A 23,826-nucleotide genomic window follows, 5' to 3' on the forward strand; every position below is an offset into this window, starting at 1 on the left:
CCACCATCTGAGGCAAACAGAAGGAGCCACAACTGAAAAACTAAGGTATGGAAATGACAACTTTCTACGCAGACAACCTCAAATATTACTGTCGGACTGCCTCTTACTCTTACTGCCTTTTTATGATTACAAATGCTACAGAAACAGAAAATATATTTCCCTCCACAATACAAAGTAATTTGTGTAAAGGCATAACAGTATCATCGATATCTTCACTCTCTCTATTAGGTAGAAATATGATTTTATGTCTGTAGTTGATTAATGTCAAGAGATTTTCACATTCATCAAAGAACGCTGAATGACAAATTTTGCTATAAAAATCCGATATATATTTATATCATACTGTAAAGAAAGCAGAAAATATGGCAAACATTTAATTTAATTGTAGAACAGCAAAGTATAATTTAATATTAGCAAGAGAAATTCTCAGCTGACATCTCACCTGCAGTTCTTTGTAGAGACATTCCAGCTCAGCTGTAGAAGACATGTTGTGGTGGTGCGGAAGAAGAGGAAGAGAAGGCTCCAGACTGTTGCTCCTCAGTCCCTCCAGCTGGTTGCTCAGCTCCTCTACCCTCGCCACAGCCACGAGCAGCTCTGTCTGCTTCTGATGGAAAAGGCTGGTCATCTGCTCGATCTCCTCCACTGCAACACAATCATATCATTGCAGTCCTTAATTGATCCTGGTGTCATCCCGCAGTACCCTGCACTACTTATTTAAAGATAACCATTACACTCATTTTCAGTTTGAATAGGTTTTTTTAAAACCTTGTACTGGGCATACTCTCTTGCTGTGGATGAAAGTACAGACATGATGGACATTGCACGGCTGGCCATCTTCATCCGTGGAGTGGAAATATTGGACATTAAATCGATGCACGGGACAACGACAGGAAAAGACATTTTTGAAAACGCATGTCAAAGTGTGACCGACATGAAACTGCCCTGGGACAAACTTGTTGGACTTACAACAGATGGAGCGCCGGTGTTGTGCGGTGAAAAAAAGTGGACTCGTCGGCAGGATGAGAGTAAAGATGCGCAAGGAGGAGAAATGTACCGGTGAGTTAACAGCATATCACTGCATCACACACCAGGAAAGGCTGTGTGGTAGAGTCCTAAAAATGGAGCATGTAATGATCACCGAGTTAAAGGTTTGAATCACCGTCAATTTCAGTCTTTTATGTAGGAAATAGATTCAGAGCTTGCTGACATTCCTTATCATACAGAGGTCCGTTGGCTGAGTTGGGGAAAAGTTCTCAATAGAGTTTTTGAGCTCGGCAAGGAAATCTGTCAGTTCATGGACACGGCATGTATGATGCAGTGAAGGCATTTGAAGTGAAGCAGTCACAAATGCACCAGTGCAACTTGCCTCATGTCAGGTTTATATTGTTGATTGTCATTTATGCTTAGCAATATTTAACCATATATGCTTAGAGGTGTATAATCGATTGTGTAGTGATACGATGTGTGATCCTTAGGAGTCTGCAAAGACTTCCAGAGTGTTCTGGCATTCACACCACATCCTGGGAGCATGGGAGAGGGCGTACCTTCTCTTGTTGTTTTATGGTAGGATAAACGTAGCCATGTCAGTTTTAGTCTAAGTGCCTTTTGTTTAGATGGACTGCTGGACTTACAGACCAGCAGGTTTAGGGAAGTCATTTATGGGGTCACACACTGACCCCACACACACACACACACATACTTACACAACGCACAGGCAAGGTACTCTTTGTGTGTATGTATACGTCATGTGTTAATGAACCTATGTGTATTCATGTGAGCTCAATAAAGGAACAATGTTATGGGGGAGCGGACGAGAGCGACTGGGGTCAAGCGAAGGAACGGCGCTTGTCGTGGTTCTCTCCCTCATGCATGAGTAACACGAAGAACTTTGCCTACTTGTGTCTTGCTTTTGCTGTGTAATCAAATTGTCTTGAACGTTCCAGCAAATAGGTTCAAACTACAAACCTATCACCTCACTTTCCCTGTTGCCAAGTAATGTTGAACCAAGTCGGCGCACTTTGCTGATAAACTGAGCGCACTGCGCACTGAGTATGCCCGGCGCTTTGGTGACTTTGAAGCACAAAAAGAGAATTTCGAGCTGCTTTGCAACCCATTTATGTGGAAACTGCACCTGTGCAGATTCAGATGGAGCTGCAGTGTAATGATACACTCAAGGCAAAGTACCACACTGAATGGCCCGCACAGTTTATTAGTTCCATTCCTGAAGCAACGCCTCAGCTACATGCGGCTCCAACCTTGTGTTTGCTTTCATTTATTTTTTCTGGGGTTTTGGCAGCATGTTCATATTTCTAACTTGCATAATTTTGACAGGATATATTTTTATGAAGAGCAAAATATTTAAAGTTTATTTTTTTCTGGAATAATATTCCTGTCTGTTTTTATTCATATTTATGTTTAAAAAACATTGTTTTAGTGTTCAATAAATGTTTATCTTGTTTGGCCCGCGACCTAAAGTGTGCCTTAAGTTTTGGCCCCCTGTGCAATTGAGTTTGACATCCCTGCTGTAAACCATAAAAGGTAGTATTCATTTTTTTAATCTGATGATGGCGTTTATATAGCAGTGTCGACGTGCTGTTTAGCATTCTTTTCTGTCATTTGAACACTGCGAGCAGTAGCTTCTTTGCTGTGGCATGCTGGGGTGCATGCATCAAAGAGAAGGACGCAAACAGACTGAACAAATTCAGGAAGGCCGAGTCTGTTTTTGGCATGAAGTTCGCCACGGAGGTGGTGATCTTTGACAAAATGCTTGCAAGACTGCAGGCAATCATGGACATGGACCCCCTCCATAACACACTGGACAATCTGAAGAGTAGTTTCAGCAACAGGTTCCTTCAACCTCGCCTGTCTGAGTTGTGGTACAGGTCTTTCCTTCCCGCTGCTATCAAACTCTTCAGTCAGGTCCACACATGTGGAACGGAACAAATCACATCTCAGTGCACCCTCTCATTTTTGTACACCATGACATATTTGCACATACTTGTCCTTTTATATTTATATTTATACCTATCTCTATATTTATCTTAACATTTATCTATCAATATCTCTGTTTCTGCACTCATTTTCTTTGAAACTGAATTTTCCTCTGAGATTAATAAAGTTTCTCTGATTCAGATTTACCACGTATATTCGGTTAAAATTTATGTAGTCAATTCCTATCAGAAAGCATTTTTCTACACATGGTTCTGGATGATGATTAGTAAAAGCACATATCCCTAATATGGTCATCTCAATCACACCATCATGAACAGTCACATTCTGTTTTACTTAAATTTGTCTTACACTTTACTTTGTTCTGTTTCCTGCTATTTTTGTGCCAGGCCAGTGTTCAGTTAGTCAGTCTCCTCAGTATATATACCGTCACAACAATCTTAAGCCAGACTGTACTCTTTGCAGTAAAGCTTTCCAGTAATTCCTAGTATTCCTTGTGTTGCCTATCCTAACTGATCTGATTTAGAGTATTTCATTGACTTTTCCTGTTGCTTGCGTTACTTGGATTGTTTGCAACTGATTTCTCATGTATGACCACGGTCTGTACTGGTATACCTGTCACAGCAGATGGCCCCGCCCCTCTCTGAGCCTGGTTCTACTGGAAGTTTCTTCCTGTTAAAAGGGAGTTTTTCCTCCCCACTGTTGCCAAAGTGCTGCTCATAAGCGGTCATTTGATTGTTGAGTTTTTCTCTGTATGTATTTTTGTAGGGTCTACCTTACAATATAAAGTGCCTTGAGGCGACTGTTTGTTGTGATTTGGCGCTGTATAAAAGAAAATTGAATTGAATAACAACTTGGACGGTTGAATTTTATTTAGAGCCTCTTCTCCTTATACGTAACACCAGCTGCCTGTAAACCTTTTGTTTAAGAAGGGTAGCCAGTCAAAAGAAAGTTGACTTACACCACGAGTTTGGGATTGAAAATGAACAGTGGGGCGCCAGTACCTCTTCTTTAGCTTTTCTGATAGTCAGTGAACAGAAATATAGAGTTGGATATGAGAATATTAGCTCCCATTTAAAAAAATCCCAAGTTTATTTTAAAAAATACAAAAATTAGACTATTTATGAAACGAAAAATTTCTTAAATAGTTTTCTAATGTTTTTCCCATGTTGATGTTTGCCCCAAACTAATGTGCCAAACTTGTCGGTGCATTAGTGCTTCATATTGATTTTATACAATTAGGCCCAGGAATATGTGACACATAAAACAGTTCAAAACTAATGTTTTGGATAAGAATAAAGAAGCTCTGCAAAATGTTACAAAGCCTATGTAGTCGCATGGCTCACTGACCTAGTTTGCTATTACTTAGGCGTTTCTGTTCCACCTGACCCTTTAGGGCCCGGACTCGTCGCAGTTTGGCCTCCTGGTTATGCGCATTCTCCCTGAGCTGCCACAGCCGCTCCTGTTCTGACGCCTCCTGTTGCTGCTGCTGGTGATCCTGCAGTTTCAGGAACCGTAGCTGCTGCTCCTGCAAAACACAATGCTTTTCAGGTCTTTATCATATCATATCATGCTAAACAGCTACACCGATTTCTTCCTGATATACTTTAACTGGAAGACATGAAACATTGACTTTTTTATTTTTATTTGAATTTTATTTTTTATTTTATTTGTATTCTTTCACTTATTGTTGCATGTGTGTTGTTGCTGCCTGTGTTTGAGTAATTTCTGTAACTGTGAGACATCTGCTGCTGCCTATCTTGGCCAGGTCTCCCTTGAAAAAGAGGTTTTTAATCTCAATGGGATCTTCCTGGTTAAATAAAGGTTAATAAATAAATAATAAATTTACAGTACATCTTGTAAAATATATCTAGCCACTCATATGAGGTATAGAAGGCTTGTGTAGTCACAGTCGAATCATGTACATCACTTTAGTATGAACATTAGTCTCTGTTTGCACAGAGCTTTGTTTGGTATACTAGTCCAGGGGGCAAACGGAGTACAAGAAGTAGTTAATAAGCATCCATAGGCAACTGCAAGAGGTTATTGTGAACTGCATTTAAAATAGTATCAGCATCAATATAAGTGGTAACACCAGTAGTAGTAACAGTAGTAATAGTTGTGTATGGTGTGTTTTACCTTGGAGGCCAGCAGCTGCTGCTGAGCACTGATCTGCTGCTGCTGTCGGGTTGCCAGGTCATGCAGCTCATTCAGCGTCATGTCCAGACAAGGAGCTGAAACCTGTAACGCAGATACAGTCAGAGTTCACTTTCACACAGACAGAAATACTAAAAGACACATTACACTGTCCAGCTGTCACAACCTTCATGCATTTTAAGGTGCAATGCACAACTTTCTGTTCAGCCATTTACGGCAGCGGTCCCCCGAGCCATGGACCGGTACCCGTCCATGAGTCGTTTGGTACCCGGCTGCGAGAGTTCAGGCTTGGATGTGAAATTCATGGTTTTCAGGGTTTTTGTCGGTTTTTAGCATTATTCTTTTTATCGTTTTTATCGTTAACTTGGTTTCTCTGGGTCTTTTCCCGTGCGTTATGAATAAATCTTCTTTTTTTTAGTATGGGTACTGGTTTTATTTTGTTGCATTTATCTGCGACACCTTAAAGGCCGGTCCATGAAAATGTTGTTGGACATAAACCGGTCCGTGGCACAAAAAAGTTTGGGGACTGCTGATCACAGAAACTCAAAATGCAATATCTATGAATGTGTTTGAAGGGATTCATGTTAGTCGGTAATAAAAATGTAAGCCAAGGCAAAACACACTGATTTATTTTTATCAAAATCACAGTAAAAGTCTCTCACCCCATTCTCCAGACATCTCTCCAACGAGGCTTTCACCTGGTTTCTCCTCATCATCTGATCTGCAGCCCTGGATCCAACTGGACACAAAACACAGTAAATACTAATGAAGAATTTAATCATTTTAGCCATGCTCTACTGCCTATCCAGTGTTGGTGCAGAAGATGGTCAGGATAAGCCAAGATTGACAACAATGTATATAAACACATAGTGAGTGAAAAAGGTGAATGACGATAAAATACTAGTGCATAATAATAAGCCCCCAGCAGCCTTAGTTACTCAGCAGTCAATTGCTGAGTAACTAAGGGAGGATTCAGGGTCACTTGGTCCAGCCCTAACTATACGCTTAGCAAAAAGGAAAGTTTGAAGCCTAATCTTGAAAGTAGAGATAGTGTCTGTCTCCCGAATCCAAACTGGAAGCTGCTTTCACAGAAGAGGGGCCTGAAAGCTGAAGGCTCTGCCTGCCATTCTACTTTTAAATACTCTAGGTACAACAAGTAGGCCTGCAGTGCGAGAGCATAGTGCTCTAATCAGGTGATATGGTACTATAAGGTCATTGAGATGAGATGGGGCCTGATTATTCAAGGCCTTGTATGTGTCAAGATTCTGGGTCATTTGACCCAGCGTTCTTAGTTTTCCTGTGTTCCTGTGTCATGTTAAGTTCATTTGTTATTCTATGGGTCCTAAGTTGTTCAGGTTAATTTACTGAATTTCCTCTCGTGTCGTTATCCCCCTTTGTCTCCCTCTGTGTGGCCGTGTATATAGTGATGTGAGCTATTGTGTTTTGCTCATACTCCTTGTGCTCTGTGTTTTCCTCTTTCCATCATGTTCTCTCTCTCTCTGCTTCTCTCGGCTGTCTCTGTGTACTCTCTGTGTTATGTTTAAGGTCCGCGTCTTGGTGTCAGAATTTCGTGTCCTCCCCCACTCTGTTATGTGTAATTGTCCTCAGCTGTGTTCCCCGTGTGCTTCCACTTCCCTCGTTACCTTCTGTGTACTTATGTCAATGTCCCCCTCTGTTCTGTGTGGCGTCGTCCCCTCACTGTGTGTTTCCTCCGCGCTCCTATGTCCTTGTGTTTCCAGTGTAGCTCCCTCGTGTCTCTGGTTTTTGATTTGAGTTTCTTGTTTATAGCTCCTTGTGTTTAGTTTAGTACCTATGTGTTTTTCCAGCAATAAAGCTGCCGTTTTGAGTTCATCCCTCCCCGCGTATGACTCCTGTGTTTGGGTTCTATTTCCTGCCAGCCACACAGTGAACCATGACAGTATGTGAGGAGCAGGATTTTGAATTCCATTCTGGATTTAACAGGGAGCCAATGAAGGGAAGCCAAAACAGGAGAAATCTGTTTCTAGTCCCTGTCAGTACTCTTGCTGCAGCAATTTGGATTAGCTGAAGGCTTTTCAGGGAGTTTTAGGACATCCTGACAATAACAAATTACACTAGTCCAGCCTGGAAGTAATAAATGCATGAACCTTTCAGCATCCCTCTGAGACTCTTTAAGGGCCAAGTACAATAAGCTCAGTTTCATCTGAATTTGGAAGCAGAAAACTAGTTGTCATCCAGGTTTTTATGTCTTTAATGCTGTCTTTAATACTTTGTATACTGCATGTAAAGAAGCATGTATAATCTAAACAGAATTGGTTCTAGCACTGAAGCCTGTGGAACTCCATAATTATCCTTAGTGTGTGAAGAGGACTCTCCATTTACGAGAAAAAATTGGAGTCTATTAAACACATAAAGACCTGGATGACCTCTAATTTTCTGCTTCTGAATTCAGATAAAACTGAGGTTATTGCACTTTGGCCTAAAAATCTTAGAAATTTGGTCTCTAACGAGGACTCCCTCGAAGAGATTCTGGCAAACCATCAGACGACTCAGGAGGGGAAAGCAGTGCTCCACCTGCAATGTGTATAGTGCGGGTGGAGCGCTGCTGACTTCTGACTGAAAACATAGTCGGGCATTGTAAGGAATACTTTGAGGACCTCCTTAATCCCACTGGCACGTCTTCTGTGGAGGAAGCAGAGTCTGAGGGGGACGACTAGCCTATCTCCGGGGGCGAGGTCACTGGGGCAGTTAAACAACTCCTTGGTGGCAGAGCCCCTGGGGTGGATGAGGTCCGCCCTGAGTTCCTGGAGGCTCTGGATGTTGTAGGGCTGTCTTTGTTGACATGCCTCTACAATGTTGTGTGTAGATCAGGGGTGGTTCCTCTGGATTGGCAGACCAGGGTGGTGATTCCCATCTTTAAGAACGGGGACCAAAGGGTGTGTCCAACTATAGGGGGCTCACACTCCTCAGCCTCTCTGGGAAAGTCTATGCCAGGGTGCTGGAAAGGAGAGTCCACCCGCTAGTCGAACCTCTGATACAGCATTAACAATGCGGTTTTCATCCTGGTCATGGAACACAGGATCAGCTCTTTACCCTCTCAAGGATACTTGAGGGTGCATGGGAACTTGCCCAACTAATCTACGTGTGTTTTGTGGACTGGGAGAAGACCGTGTCCTTCAGAGTGTCTTGTGAGAGGTTCTTCGGGAGTATGGGGTGTCTGGTCCATTGCTTCAGGCCATTCGATCCTTATACAACCGTTGCAAGAGCTTGGTCCGGATAGCCGGCAATAAGTCGGACTCATTCTTGGCCAGGGCTGCCCTTTGTCACCGATTCTGTTCATAATTTTTATTTGACAGAATTATGAGGTGGTGAACAGCTTTTAGTTGGGTGGTCTCAGAATCTCATCTCTGCTTTTCACAGATGATGTGGTTCTATTGGCTTCATCGGATGATGGCCTCCAGGTCACACTGGAACAGTTCGCAGTTGAGTGTGAAGTGGTGAGAATGAGGATCAGCACCTCCAAATCTGAAGCCATGGTCCTCAGCCAGAAAAGGGTGGAGTGCCCACTCTGGGTCAGTGACGAGTTCCTGCCCCAAGTGCAGGCATTTAGGTATCTCGGGGTCTTGTTCACGGGTGACGGGAAAAGGAAGCGAGAGATCAACAGATGGATTAGTGATGCGGACACTAAACTGATCTGTCGTGGTGAAGAGAGAGCTGAGTTTAAAAGCGAAGCTCTTGATTTACCGGTCGATCTACATCCCTTATGTACCACAAGATGTGGATAGTGACCGAAAGAACGAGATCACAGATACTCGTTCTGTGAGCCAGTCACCCTTCAGAGAAAGGGTGACTGGCCTCTCCCTTAGAGATAGGGTGAGAAGTTCTGCCATCTGGGAGGGGCTCAGAGTAGAGCCGCTGCTCCTCCACATCAAAAGGAGCCAGCTGAGGTGGTTTAGGCGTCTGATAAGGATGCCTCCTGGGTGAGGTGTTCTGGGCATGTCCCACCGGGAGGAGGCCCCGGGGCAGACCCAAGACATGCTGGAGAGATTATATCTCTCGGTTGGACTGGGAACGCCTTGGTGTTCCCCCAGACAAGCTGGAGGAGGTGGCTGGGGAGAGGGAGGTCTGGGCTTTTCTGCTTAGATTGCTGCCCTCGCGACCCGGCCCTGGATAAGCGAAAGAAGATGGATGGACGAACGAGTGAAAGCAAAGTAACCTACAAGATACACTGTGCTCATTCGGACCTTCAATAGTGCCAATATTTTCTGTATATACACTGTCAAGAGAATTAGAGGAACACTCACCTTTTTACTTTTCAAACACAAGCATCTGTACTTGTGAAAAATGTGAACAATGTGTGTTCTTTTGCCACCTCTGTATATCAACTAATAGATGGATAGAGGTATATCTGTATATTTACAAAGGGGATACACCAGTACTGCCACTCCACTGAGTTAACCACAGGATCCATACCTGCCATCAAAAGTGAGAGGATGGATACTGTCTATCAAATTCTTCATAATTAACATTCAATTGATTACTTATAATTATAAATTAGCTTAGACCTAAATGTTGTACCTAAATCATAACCTGTACTGTAGTTACGGCTGTTTGGACATTTTAATTTTTTCTTTTTAAATGTTATGAGTGCCAAATAGTACTGAGACTGTTCTGGTGGTGTGTGGTCCTTTATTAAATGGTAAATGGTAAATGGCCTGTATTTATATAGCGCTTTACTAGTCCCTAAGGACCCCAAAGCGCTTTACATATCCAGTCATCCACCCATTCACACACACACATTCACACACTGGTGATGGCAAGCTACATTGTAACCACAGCCACCCTGGGGCGCACTGACAGAGGCGAGGCTGCCGGACACTGGCGCCACCGGGCCCTCTGACCACCACCAGTAGGCAACAGGTGAAGTGTCTTGCCCAAGGACACAACGACCGAGACTGACCGAGCCGGGGCTCGAACCGGCAACCTTCCGATTACAAGGCGAACTCCTAACTCTTGAGCCACGATCGCCCCATAGTAAATAACATAGTATGTCAGTTTTTTAATTACCTTTAGCCATTAAATTTCTTTCTTACCTGATTCTCGTCCAGGTGCTCTTTGGTGACGGAGGAGATAACGTACCTCTCCCCTCTGCTGTCCTGATCGCTGCAACACCTCCAGCATCTGTTCTCCATCTCCAACAACACGTTCTGATTGATTGAAAAAAAGCATACAACGTTAAAGAATATAACATTAACCCTTTGTTACAAAAAGAGATGGAATTAATCAATCATGATATAATTACACTATAGGGCCAAAAACTATGTGTGAAACTATAGTTCTTATCACCTGACCTGAAAGTCACATTATGGCTACTTTTGAGATATAGCTACAACCATATCAGTGTTTGTGTATTTGAGGTTCACGTGAATGAATACCGCAATTCATTATTATTATTATTAGGTCACTACTAGCAGTTTGGATATCTACTTGACACAAGAAACTCACCTGAGCCTCTCAATATCTCAGCCAGATAGCAGTCAGACTCGCCAGGCTCCTTGCAGAGCTCCACCACATCTCTGCACAGTGTCTCTGGTGTGATGGGGACTTCACTAAAGTGTTGGTTATTGTTGCTGAGGTACACAGTTAGGAACATCTACAATTACAAAATACATTTTGGTAATAAGAATTCAGGGTTCACGTTCACGTTGTTTCAATAGACTACCTTTAAATTAGGAAGACTGTCATCAATGACAGTAGCTCACTTGAAAAGCAGGATGAGAGATCCGCGTCACTGATTTACAACTGTGAGCTTGTGTATTACTGGGTCTGTACCTTAAAATAATAAAGTACCTTGAGGCCAATTTTGTTGTGATTTGGTGCTATATAAACAAAACTGAAATTGAATTGAAAGGAACTGAGCATCAACAAAGCCTTTTTTATATTGTCATAAAATATAATTATTGCAAATTTTCTTAAAATATCGTGATATAATTTTGAGGCCATATCACCTCCTTCTATAAAGGAGGCACCCTAATCAGATGCCAGAACTACCTCAACTGTCCTCTTGCAATGTGGTTGAACGGTCTACTTCCTGCATGACCAAAAGCTTCACTCTGCTACTCAGACAACCCTTGGATGAGGTTCATTCTGCTACTCATGCTCATATGTTTTGGTTAGTACCCACTCATAAGCATAACCATAAGTAAAACTCAACCAGTAACATCATAAGATCGCCAACCTCACTTTCACAACAGACCTGTACAACATCCACAAACTTAAAATAGTTCCAAGGGCTGTCAGGTTTCCAATGTTCTGTTTAAAGTGTTACAACCAAAATCATTGGAATAGTCCGTTAACAGACTGTGTTCAGTAAAACAGCATGCAACATAACAGTTTCACTGAAAACAAAACCTGCCCTTTTTACCTTTATTGCAGCTTTTGTGCTATTTACAACTATTACAGATATTTGTGGACAGAACTCCCATGATGCAATGAGCCATCTGTTACTCCAGCAGGGTAGGCCCACAGCCAGATTACTTCCCACAGCCTGCCAACCTGCGTGGATGCAGCACTCAGCACTTTTCAGCCTTTACTTATCCTGTGAACTAGGCACTAACCAACAACATGCTCAAAGGCTTATCAGAGCTTCTTCTAAAGGTTCCCATCCACAAAGCTGGTCTAAGGATTAAAATCTTCAACTTGACATCCCTGAGCTGGCTTTTCTCATTTTGCACAGCTCTTTCTGCCCTGATTTCTGTTTTATTCATTCCAGTCAATGTGGTCTGAAAAAAGCTCAAAAGAACAAAAACATATATGATGCATATGCCAACAAGATATAAAAAGGGAGGGACTGAGCATTCAAAAAAGACAAAACAGTATTTTAAGCTAAATGCTACTGCAATGGAGGTGGAGTCACACTCTTCTACCACAGAGTAAATATGAAGAGAAATGAAGCAAGTGTAACCTTAAAAGAAAAGCATGGAAATAGTGTTGTGCAGGTTAAGAGTGTCAGAATCATGAGTTTGAAGCTGGAAATCGAATGTCAGTGCTGAAGTTAGAAAGGCATGGTTGAAATGGTTTGGACATATATAGAGGAGGGATAGTGAATATACTGGACAAAGGATGTTTGAAGATGGAGCTTCAGGAGCCACCAACCTTCCAATTAGTAGATCACCTGCCCCACCTCCTGAGTTACAGCAACCCCCAAGAAGTTCATGGATAAAAGAGGGGGTGGTGTGACAGAAAAGGATGCCAGGGATAGTGTGAGATGAAGGCAGATGATATGCTGTGGCGACTGGTGACGGGAACAGCCAAAAGAAGAAAAAGAACAAGTCCAACCATGTTGTGGCTTACCATGTTTTTGAAAATTGTATATAGTGACCTAATTAACAATAAGATCACTATATCATTATTGGTAATAATATTATCATCTACTATTGATAAGGATAAATATAAATATACTAGTATTCATTTTGCAAACATGTGTGTAAGTTTTCTAAGTCAGTCAGGCTTTCATTTGTTTGTACTCACATTTGTAAAGTTGTTTGTGAAGTACAAATCAGCTATACAAATATTGATAAAATTTGGGTTTGTGCATGAAAGTTTCAATGCATGATTTATGCACACTGTTTGTGAATAAGGGCCAATGTATGCTTGTGCCATCATTGTGGTGGAGGCGTGGTCCCTGGCTCAGCTGCAGGGGGAGGGATGGCGCAGTGAGCTCAAGGGGCAGGGCCAGGGAGGCTGGAGGGCCAGGTGGAAATAATCAACCAAACAAGGTTTCTCCCTTCACATAGCGAGGTCGGACACGAGAGGAGAAGTGTGCGGGCGGGTTGAAAGCTGGCTGGTGTGTGTGCCGAACCAGGGAATTAATACGAGTGCACAATCAATTTAGGGGAAAAAACAGTTACACAATCGAAAGAACGGCGTGTCGGTCACGGCCCTTTACAGTGGTGCCGAAACTCAGCTGGTATGCCAGACTCACATCGCTCAGGCTCCGACACCCTCCCCCGGTTCAGGAGGTACTACAGCGTCCCGGTAAGGAGTCATGGGGGTATGCGCCATGCTTTGGGGGACACGGTCTGCACGCAGAGCCTTATGCACCAAAGCTTGGTTCGCCCCGGGGCATTGCTGAAAGCGGAGTGGGTGAAATGTGTTCATGGTGATATTCACAAGTATCCCAAAGTGCCGCTGATATTGAAATCCAAGGGCAAAACACACAGTTACCCCGCGCCTGTCCCCTAATTCCGGGTACGAATTGAACAGCGTTTAATAACGTGTTGGGGGCAGTATACGGGGAGGCAATCACGGCAATCATGTGCTCAGTGGCGACGTCCGTCACTGATTCCGGGGGCAGAGGGTCTTTGACCAAGTGATAGAAATTGATGATCACGTGGTGCGCCCTGAAGCCGTGTGGACCTAGCCGCTCTTTGTATCATTAAAAGAGGCTTTATCGAGTGAGTCGTGACACTCGCACAAAGGAGACATGGGCAAAGGCCTCCACCTGTAAAACCATTCCTGTTTTAGGTCTGTCTCATTGTTGGCGTGCACAGGTTAGTAATTTCATTAACACCAAAGCAGCTGAAACCAATTTACAACCCTCTTTGTTGTTACAGTACTTGGCCTGGTTAAGGTGTAACAGGAGAAAACGGTAATAGTTCATCTTGGGGGGAACACAAGTATGTGAGCCAAATGTCACTGAGTCATCCAAAAAGGTCTTGAAACAGTTTACTCAAAACCACAAATACAGTTGACCGAAATGAGAGCTCAACTGCAAATATACAAAGGGATAAATTACTGGGCACATGGATGTGACATTCAGTCTTATTGATAATTTCTGACAAATCAGTGGGTACTTCAGTCCACACAGTTTACCTTTTTAGTCACTAACCTGAGGATTGCTTGTCAGAGATTCTATAGGAATATTACCTGAAACATGACTAAAACAATAACTTTCATATATGCAACATTCAATCTTCTTGGTTTTTTTAATTTGTTCATGTGCTTTCTATTTTTTCTGCAAGACAGTAGTGTGAGGAAAAGATGAGAAAACTAAAATGTCTCATGTGGATATAACTGAGAAAAAGTGACTACCATAGAGAATCTGGACTTCAGGCTTTGAAACAAGTCCACAGTATCACCATGACAGAGCTAAAATGGGCAGTTCCAAGCTTGCCAATGATTGGGCACCATGAGGTCACACATGAGTGTAATTTTTTTCAAATTAAATAAAAGAATCTTTTCACTTTAGTCCTAATTACTATAAGAAAGGTTGCTAAGGGCGTTGTTCATTTTGGTCTCGTTCAGTCAAACTGTAAGATTACTCTGCTCAGCAAATGTAAATGAACATTGTCAGAAAGAAAAGTGTAATTTTCTATTTAGCCCCAATCATTTCTCCTGGCCTTTTAGCTCTTAAGAACGATTTTGTTTTATGTTATTGCAGGCTACAGTAGCTGTTCTTGTCAACAGAAAATGGAAATACTCAAGAAATTTAAGTTGCAATAGTGTTAGAAATAATAAAACCAACAAAGGCTCTAACTGAACCAGTGAATGACTCTGAAAGAGATTTAATGGTCTCAGTGAGAAGCCGTCAACCAGCCTGCCTACTGTCCTACATAAAGAAAACTGGAGCAATGCCGTCTTCCTTCAGGTTCAGACAAAGTGGGCCACTGTCATCAGTCACTCAGCTGAGGTCGACCAGGAAACACTGCAGCCAATCAGAGATGATGGAGGAAAGAAGGTTTCTCTTGGGAGTCTCTTGTCATTGGTACCACTGATTCCTGAACATCAACAGATCCTAAAAACAGACTACATTTGTGAGTACGTGCACTTTTTTCACCTCAGTCACCTTTAGTTTCACTTGTAGCTCTGATTAAAATGGGTAACATAAATAGTCAGCTGAGATGAGTAACACTTCACACCAGGCATTTCCATAAATGTCTGCCCAGAAGCACCAGCTATCAATCGTTGCAACCTGTTGTTTGTGAGCAAAACATGTAATAGACACACCGGTCCACTGTGACCATTTCACGCTTTCTCTCCAAAAGTGAAATGGGCATGCATGCTGAAGTTACAGTACCAGCAGGAGGAGATGATATAATCAAGTTGTCTATTTTCTTCCACATTCCAATAAAAATGTACATGTGGCCTGTTAGGTTGGACACTGAATTATCATTAACATCTTTACCATCATAATGCCTTGTTTTCAGCAGCACTAAATTTTGCATCGAAGCACAAACTTCAGAATGCTGACATGCTTGCTCTTCTTCACTGCAGCCATTACATGCTCTTTCAAAGGCATACAGACACACAAACTCTCTCATTCACTAGAACACATAAACAAGCGAACACAGACACTTGCACAAAAACACAAACACGACACACACACCAAATCTGTCATCTTGCAGTTAAAACACTGTAAAAAATCCTTCCAACAAGACAGTACAGGCTGTTTGATTTTATACCACCACAACATCATTAATTTCAATCATAGAGGAAAAAACCCTGTGAACTCCTGGAAACACTGCTGCATTATAAGCACCCATAGTAGCTGAAAGTGGAAACATGTGAAAGCGAGCTGAAATATTAAAAAGCCCCGAAGAGTGAACCTGCTAGTCAACAGGCGGAGAGCCTTAAAGTCCTGTGGCCTCAGCTCCTAATCCAGCCAGGAATTAGAGCTGCATCACGCTGCTTAATACTACCACAACCCCCACTGCTGTATGGGATGAAATTAACGATCCATCTACTGTCTGCAAGAGGTCAACAGCTTCGTCTTAACAATGATCAAAATGGAGTCGCCTCGTAATCCTGTTATTGACTTGCCAACAACTGAGACGTCACAACAGAAGCAGACAAACACACATGGATACATATAGTTCAGCTTTAATCAACAAAAGAAATGTATTACATAATTTTAGCAAATTAAAATCATTTTAAGCTGTTTTTGTTGCTACTCAGATTACAACTGCAAACTCAACATTTTTATTTTATTTTTGTTTAATACTGGTGCTGATGTAGATATCTATGAAAGCACCAATCACTACAAATGTGACAGTTAATAAATCTAAACATTTAACACAGTAGATCACTGATTTAATTAAATAATTTGATTATTATAATTAACAGGACAAATTAGGAAACTCTGTCAAATAATCCTGAGATCAGAAGCTCAAAGCTTAAAAATTAGAACTGAAGCTAATTTGAAACATTATCAGACAAGACCGGGGAAAAGCCAAAGGTCAAAGAATAGTGGTTTTGATCTCAGCATGCATTATTTATAACAGAGTGTTAAATCACAACCAAACTGACTGAAAACACATTTCACTGTCAGTGTGCCGACTGTTTTCATTCCCGCATTCAGTATCCATCCTATTTCTGCTCAGGGCAACATGCTGACAGCTGCCACACTGCAGGTCACATCCCAAATGTTTTGTAGGCACTGTGGAGGGCTGTAGCCATATGGCTACCAGCATCACATGACATACCAATATTGGATAAACAATACACACGACCCCATTGTCTAGGACGCTACCACAGTGAGCAGTATAAACGCAGAATGCTTCCATACATCTATTGTTAACATTGTCTTCTGATTGACTGGCATTGTTTTGTTAGATTATATTAGGATATGTCCCACCTACTCACTAATCATCTATAAAGTCATAGCTTTTGATAAAGTGTATGTTATGATGCTATTGGTGTCTGTAACCCACCAAGTAATTTTATTAGCCTACCTACCAACTTATAATATTACACTACACACTATTAATTAAATCTACCTACCTAGTAACATCTGTCATCAGCAGTGTTTAGCATTGTTTGCGCTTATAAACATGCAGTGTGTGTATATATGTATACATATATAGCTGAGCTTCACATCAGCTCAAAGCAGTCTGGCCATTTTCCTCTGACCTCTGGCATCAACAAGGGATATTACACCAGAGGTCTGCTGCTCGCTGGATACTTTCTGTTTTTCAGACCATTTTCTTTAAACCTAAACATAATCCCAGGAGTTTCTGGAAATGCTCATGCTAGTTCGTCTGGCACCAACAACCATGCAGTGTCACTTAAATCACCTTTCCTCCCTACTCTATCTCTCAGTTTGGACTTCAGCCACTCGTCCATGTCTACATACCTAAATAGATAAATGCACGGAGTTGCTGCCATCTGATTAGCTGATTATATACTTACATTTAAACACATTAGCATATTGGCCAACATATATGGTGAAAACCAATTTTCTTACTGATGTCTGTTAGAGGATGTCAACAAGAAGGTGACTTTTCTACATTTGAATGTTTAGCGCAATTTTATACTATACATTGAACAAGAAAGAAGGAAGTACTCTCACTGTCAAAATGCTTCTGCCTAAAGATGTAAACAAAGCCAGAGTGGGACAAGTCTGACTTTATTGGCACCTTTGAGACCTGAATATCAGCACCAGGGTGATGTTGTAAACTAACATGAAGGTTACAAATGCTTTAGCTCCTCATCGCCTAAGGAATATTAAATAAATAGTGTTCCCATATGACCTTGAATCGTGTGTGTGTGTTAGTGAGTGTGCTAGTGTTAATTTCTGGTCACTGTGGCAACAGTTACCAAGCAGCACAATGAGCTCCACTGAGCTCTGCCTGGAAGATTATGAGGATGCAGTTTAATGAATAGGGCGTGCTGCCTTTTTAAAGGCAGCTTTTATGTAACATTTAAGGCTTGCTTCACTATCCTGAATCACAAAAACTGGTCCTTTTATGCTTTTTTTCTCTCTCTCATATACACAAACATAGTATATGTGTATACTTTTATAGTGTTGGAGGTTTAAGTAGACAAGGACAAAGTCTTAGATACAAAGGTCAGCAAATGTTCAGGTAATCTCTATAGGCTGCTCTAAATGTTCTAAATCTGGTTTCTAAATTATATGTTTAATAATCTCTATTAATGTTATTACAGTTCTCCAAAACATTGTAAATCACAAAATGGTCAATTTAAATATACTGTAATAAATGAAAAACATATGCTTGTAAAGAAAACAAAATATTACCAAAAGTATCAGGTTGAACCTTTTATTTTAAACATAATATTATATTCCTTATCTTCTGCTGGAAAATACTGATGTCTCTTTTTTCCCCCATTGCAGTAAGGTTTTCCTCTCTGGTTAACAGATAATTTCTGTTTCCTGCTTTTTCTTACAGTCTGGACGTCAAAGTTAATATGGAAAACGAACAAAAAAAGACTGACAAAGGTTTTGTTTTGGGTTTTTTTGTTTTGTGAGCCACAGTGACTGTCTCAGCAGAAACAATACTGACAACTTCCACTATTTAAAAATAGAGCTTTGTGATTTTCTTGAACTCTTCTAACTGCAGTGGAAATACTTTTAATTAAGATTTCTCCCACTTATTCTGAAATCATGTTTCAGCAGTGGTAGCGTATTAGCAGTCCGCTGGCAGTTAGTGGACACCCTGTCTACCTGCAGAGTGGGCCTGTTGTTGATGGGGGCAGTGTACAATGTGGTGTAACGGATCTGGGGCTACTCTTGCTTGTGGGTCTCTCTGTCAGGCTGCCAGAGAAGACGGCGTTAACATGCAAAAGAGCTCAAGTAAATCCAAGTGTTAACAACAATGACTGCTGTGTGTTGCATCTTTGGTGTTTCTTTTCACACGTCTCTCATTGCTGACACTCTCTGCCCTTGTTTCAGTTGTAAGGGTTCTTAAACAGCGGCTTTCTACTCAGCCTGAGCACTCAAAGCACTCATTCACTGATTCATCCGAGCACTTTTTTCTATGCTTAAGTGCTTTCTGTCTAACATTCACATTCCAATGGATGCATCAGTTAGTATCTGCAGACTGCAGCAGCCGGGGATGGAACCACCAACCTACAGATTGGTAGATGACCTGTTCTACCTCCTGAGCTGCAGCCACCCACTTGTCAACCAGTCAACATTTGTTCATTAACATCCAGAAACCTGTAGTTGTTGTGTTGGAGGACACATGGCTCTGAATGAGAGCATAGAAGCCCCACCCATCTGCTGTTCATTATGTTGTTAATGAGGGCAGCCAATCAAGTCGGCATAAGTAAAGTTGTACAAATCAGCTGACCAGGGGCTCGATTTGTTCCAGCGTTCTTGATCCTGTCTGGTTCAGTTATGAGCTAAGCAAACAGTCACATGTACACATACAGCACATACAACATGTCATTAACATGGAAGCTCTTCACTATGAGCGAAGTCAAAAAGTTCAAAATAAACTGTAGGTGGAGCACCATGAAAACGTAATCATAAATTGTCTTCACCCAGCTGAACATGGATATTTTAAGGAAGTTAACAAAGGTAACGTAGCTTAAGCTACAAAGAGCTCGACAGCCACAGCGCAAGCCAGCGGTCTGGGTAAGGTTTAAAAAGATCAAAGCAGTTAGAAGAGAAATGATAAAGATGAGTGAACAAGAGAAACAGGTCGATATCCTGCTGTCTGGTGAATTTACAGTCAGACTAGAAAATGATGCAAGTACCTGACACTACCTCTCATTTGCGGTTAATCAATGGTACATTGGTAGCAGAGCACTTTAGTTTAAGTTGTTTCGGTGACAGAATAGCCTGTAAACAATTTACAGAGTTCCGTAATATTTGGCATTGATAAAAAATTGATTTTTGTTTTTTGATTTGTTTTTTCAACTTGTCATTTTTATAAAAATAAAGATTATTTTGAAGTGTGAATCAAAAAAGCTACATTTAGCAGTATAGAGTAGGGCTGGGCCATATTATACCGTTCACGGTAATACCGGTATAATGTTAGGCAACGATAGGAAAATGAAATATCGCGATAGAATGGGAGTAAAACGCGCATGCGCAGTGCCTTTGTTTTCATACGCACATGGCCGATTGTTGAGTGAAACAGATGAACCAGAATTGGTTTGTAAAAATGGTGCAACTTCAGTGATGTGGAACTGGTTTGGTGTTTGTCCGTCAGATACACAACAAAGCACATTTTTTTGCAGAACATGCAAGCGGCCGTTGTTATTGTCGTATTTGTCGGACTAAGATGCTCTTAAATCTGGGAGTAATCTGGGTCCTAAACTCCGTATGCTTCAGGTCAAACAACACTGCAGCATCACTTAGAGTTAAAAACTGTCTAAATTCTTTCATCTTTAATAAAACGATCAGCATTGCTGCTTTACCAGGTGTAACTATAAAGTTTAACTTCCAGGCATCCATGAAAACAAAAGTTATTACATTTAACGGAGTTAGAAGTTAGCAGGAAGCTAGCGGAAGTTAGCTCGCTAGTTTCGCTAGTTACCTAAGCATGATATAGCATGTTCTGACTGAGAGATTTCTGAAAAAATTCAAACGTACAGCTCTGCTATCACTTCCAACATAAATGAAGACAGGAAACTAAACAGCAGCGACGTTTGCAGGGTTACTGAAGTTGGGCTAGCTGGTATATAATGATGTGCTACGTGATCGCTAGCGACACAGCTATGTTAGCATAACATAAACAGTGAAGCTGGAGGACGAACACTAACACTTTTCCACTTATAAAAGTTAACGTGAAGGTTCTTCATGGTTAGAGACAAATGCAATCGCATGGCAGGATGCTGTAAACGGACCAAACTTCAGTCAGGAGAACAACTGAGATAACCCATCCACAATATGAGGTTAGTCATTAATATACTGCAGCAACATGGGAATAGAGCCGCTGCCAGAGAATTCAACATTAATGAATCAATGGTACAGAAGTGGAGGAAGCAAGAAGAATGAGTTTAATAAAATTTGATTTATCTGACTGCTTTGTTTCGCTTAATGTGCCTTATAATCCCGTGCACCTTATGGTCCGAAAAATGCGTACTGCACACTGCAGTTTAATGTTGCAAAGCACCTCTTTTTAACTTCAGTGGATATTATACATGGTTATGCTCAGGATATGTCAGCCCATTTCTACTGGAAATGCCTTTTGGTTAAACTTTCAGCAAGGAATTTGCATTTGCACTGTTACATTTTTATAAAGCTTTAATGTACATAAAAACCAGCTTCTTGTTTAAGTGAAAATAAATGGAAGGTTGTCTTTTTGCGCTAGTAATGTTGTGGAGTTGTATTTTGTCTCGCATCAATTATATCGTCGGTTATATCGTTATCGCAAATTTTCAAATATATATCGTGATAAATATTTTTGGCCATATCGCCCTGCTCTAGTATAGAGTATAATATGTGTCACCTTTACACCTTGATTTAAGACAAGTTGTGAGTAAATTGGCTATTGTTTTATAAGAGCTTCCTCCAAACAACCTATGTAGAAATAATGAAGTCAAGAGTAGAAGTTACTGTCTATAGAACAATAAATGAGAAGTTCATCTCACCATTTCCTCATTGATAGAGTCTATAAAGTTCCTCTTTTGTCTGCCATCCATTAGTGTGCAACCCCCCCCCCCATCATTAATGCAGATAACTGTAGCTGAAACACACTTAAATCCAACCAGTCAACGTGTCAGTTATCTGAATTTCAGTGAAATAATGACACTTTGGCTTTGGTGGTCAGTTCACATTACTTCAGATTTGCAGCCATGAGTGATTTCCAGACACGGGACACCAGTGAAGAGTGGGAAGTGTGACATGTGACAAGTACCAGAACACCACAGCCTGAAATGTCAAACTGTTCAGCAGAAGTAAGACTGAGGATGTAGCATGCACGAAAAGGTCAACACTTCTTTTTTCTTTTTTTATTCTCATAAACCAGAAGAGTACCATCATTCCACATGAAAACAATGGTGCAATGCAATGGTGTTAATCTATTATTAGTGGATCCACAGCTGCTCACATCTGGTTGTGACACTGGTTGGTGCAACAGAGAAGTCTGCTGTGTTTGAGTCACTGCAGACAGACACCAGACAACTTCAAATCCTCTGTGTCACCTGCAGTTGGTCCGTGATGAGAGGAACACGTAATCCCTATTCTGTCTGATTCCACCACACTGGCATCTGTTGTCTAACTGATCCTGTTTTTCTGTTTAAGCTTCCCCACATTGTATTCAGCAGATATCTGCTAGATACAATGTGAGGGGTTAAAATTATATATACTCTGTAACAGAGTACTGTAATACATTTAACAGTGAGTCATAGTAATGTTACTGATCAAGTTGCTTACAAGTTGATTTCAGTTTGTGTTGATCAAGGAGAAAATGTGAGAACACTTTACAATTTCTAAGGAGTGTGAATGTTAAAGAAAGTTACTTTAATTTTCATTGCATGACAGCAGGCACTGTGCAAACTGCACCCAACGCAAAGACACAATATCAACACAAAGCAAACCGCTAAGAACACTCCACCCATAGCCATGATTTAAAGCTGAACGTTTGCACATTAACACAAATTAAAACTACACCTAATATCGTTATTTTCAAACATAAATATACTGCGTGATTAAATATTAACTGTGTTATATGTAGTATTTATCATTACATTACAAAGTCGGAGGAAGCGAAGTACAACAAAAAATATTAATTTATAAAACATGACGTGTTATTTCGAGACACATTCTTAGTTAAAAATGCTTTCCAGGATTCCACGAAGATCTCAGTGCGTGGTCCTATAAATTTAATTCGTGATGCAGCTATGTAAGGATGTGTGGTAGAAAGTTGAACTCGGAGCTTCGCCCTCAGATGGTGGTGACAGTTGTGCATGAATGGGTCATTAAGGCAGAATGTGATTTTCCACTCACCGGCATCATGTTGGCAGGTCCCCGCTCTGTCGCATCCACTGCAGCTGAAACCATCAAAGCTTACACCGTCAACCTCCTCTGCTTCCCGCCTCTCTCTCTGCGCTTTACTGTCACATCACATCTATGTATATTTTTTTAGATTTCACCTCCTGCTCGACCTGTTGCAATGGGCGGTACGGTGGGATGCCCTCTGGAGAAAAAAGGCAGGTCGCTTTCAGAGAGAACTACATGCAGCTGAAGGAGAGCAGCGTTTACACACCAGACTGCAGCTCTTGATGATCTGAGCAGAAAACAAAGCGCGGAGAGCCGAGCTGCTGCTCTCCTGCTGCGCTCCTAATCCTATCAGCTCCCAGCATCTCACTAACGAGGCTTGGTTTTGGAGTTACTCGAGCATTAAACAGGAACAGCACTTCCGGTCGAATCTTTTCAGAATTAAAGCGACTCTTTCTCCAGAGTATGTTTTTAACGTGTACATTTTCGATTTGTGGGGATCAGAGATTTAAACCACCGTGATACTAAATAATACACAGAGTTATGAAAAAATTAAAATTCTAGCAAAAGAAAACAAATAAATAATAGACCATCAGTGATAAATATCCACTTTGCTCTGAGAAAAGAAATTTTCACATAATAATACTAGAGAATACATTTACAGTGAGTGTGAAAGGTTCTCTGTCTCTCTGTGTTACAGAGAAACAGGCTAATCAGGGGATTTTGTTTTAATCTTTCATATTCACAATTCTCATGGAATGAACTGGAACCTGAGGTGATGGACAAATACATACATACAGCGCTCTAATTAACTCTGTCTGCTTTAAGTTCCCTCACACATGAGAAAATTGGAGTCCATTAGACAGATATGACTTAAACCACTGTGCCACAGTACCTTTAATATCTATGACATGTTCTAACAACTGTAATAAAAAGTGTGGTCAACAGTGTCAAACACTACACTGTCTAGCAGTACAGAGGTAAGTCTACTGTCTGAGGCCACAAGATCATTTGTAACCTTCATTAACGCTGTTTGTGTACAGTGAATTCTG

The 23,826-nt window shown here is 41.2% G+C and overlaps 1 protein-coding gene across 1 annotated transcript in view; it reads right to left on the bottom strand.

Annotated features, from left to right (window-relative positions):
* Positions 1–23,163, bottom strand: part of LOC146706924 (apoptosis-stimulating of p53 protein 2-like) — a 38,191-nt gene extending 15,028 nt beyond the window's left edge. Inside the window, exons 1-7 of the mRNA XM_085458223.1 lie at positions 22,784–23,163; positions 10,591–10,738; positions 10,179–10,292; positions 5,769–5,845; positions 5,089–5,190; positions 4,300–4,477; positions 443–642 (exon numbers count right to left, since the gene is read on the bottom strand). Of these exons, the coding sequence (XP_085314349.1) occupies positions 443–642; positions 4,300–4,477; positions 5,089–5,190; positions 5,769–5,845; positions 10,179–10,292; positions 10,591–10,738; positions 22,784–22,837 (873 nt within the window). The 5' untranslated portion in view covers positions 22,838–23,163. The remainder of the gene's footprint in view (positions 1–442; positions 643–4,299; positions 4,478–5,088; positions 5,191–5,768; positions 5,846–10,178; positions 10,293–10,590; positions 10,739–22,783) is intronic.
* Between the last annotated feature and the right edge of the window lie 663 nt (positions 23,164–23,826).

This window comes from Copadichromis virginalis, linkage group LG6 (genome assembly GCF_057382275.1).
Source record: "Copadichromis virginalis isolate Kocher_CV1m ecotype Utaka linkage group LG6, C_Virginalis_male_GT1.1, whole genome shotgun sequence".
Taxonomy (NCBI): domain Eukaryota; kingdom Metazoa; phylum Chordata; class Actinopteri; order Cichliformes; family Cichlidae; genus Copadichromis; species Copadichromis virginalis.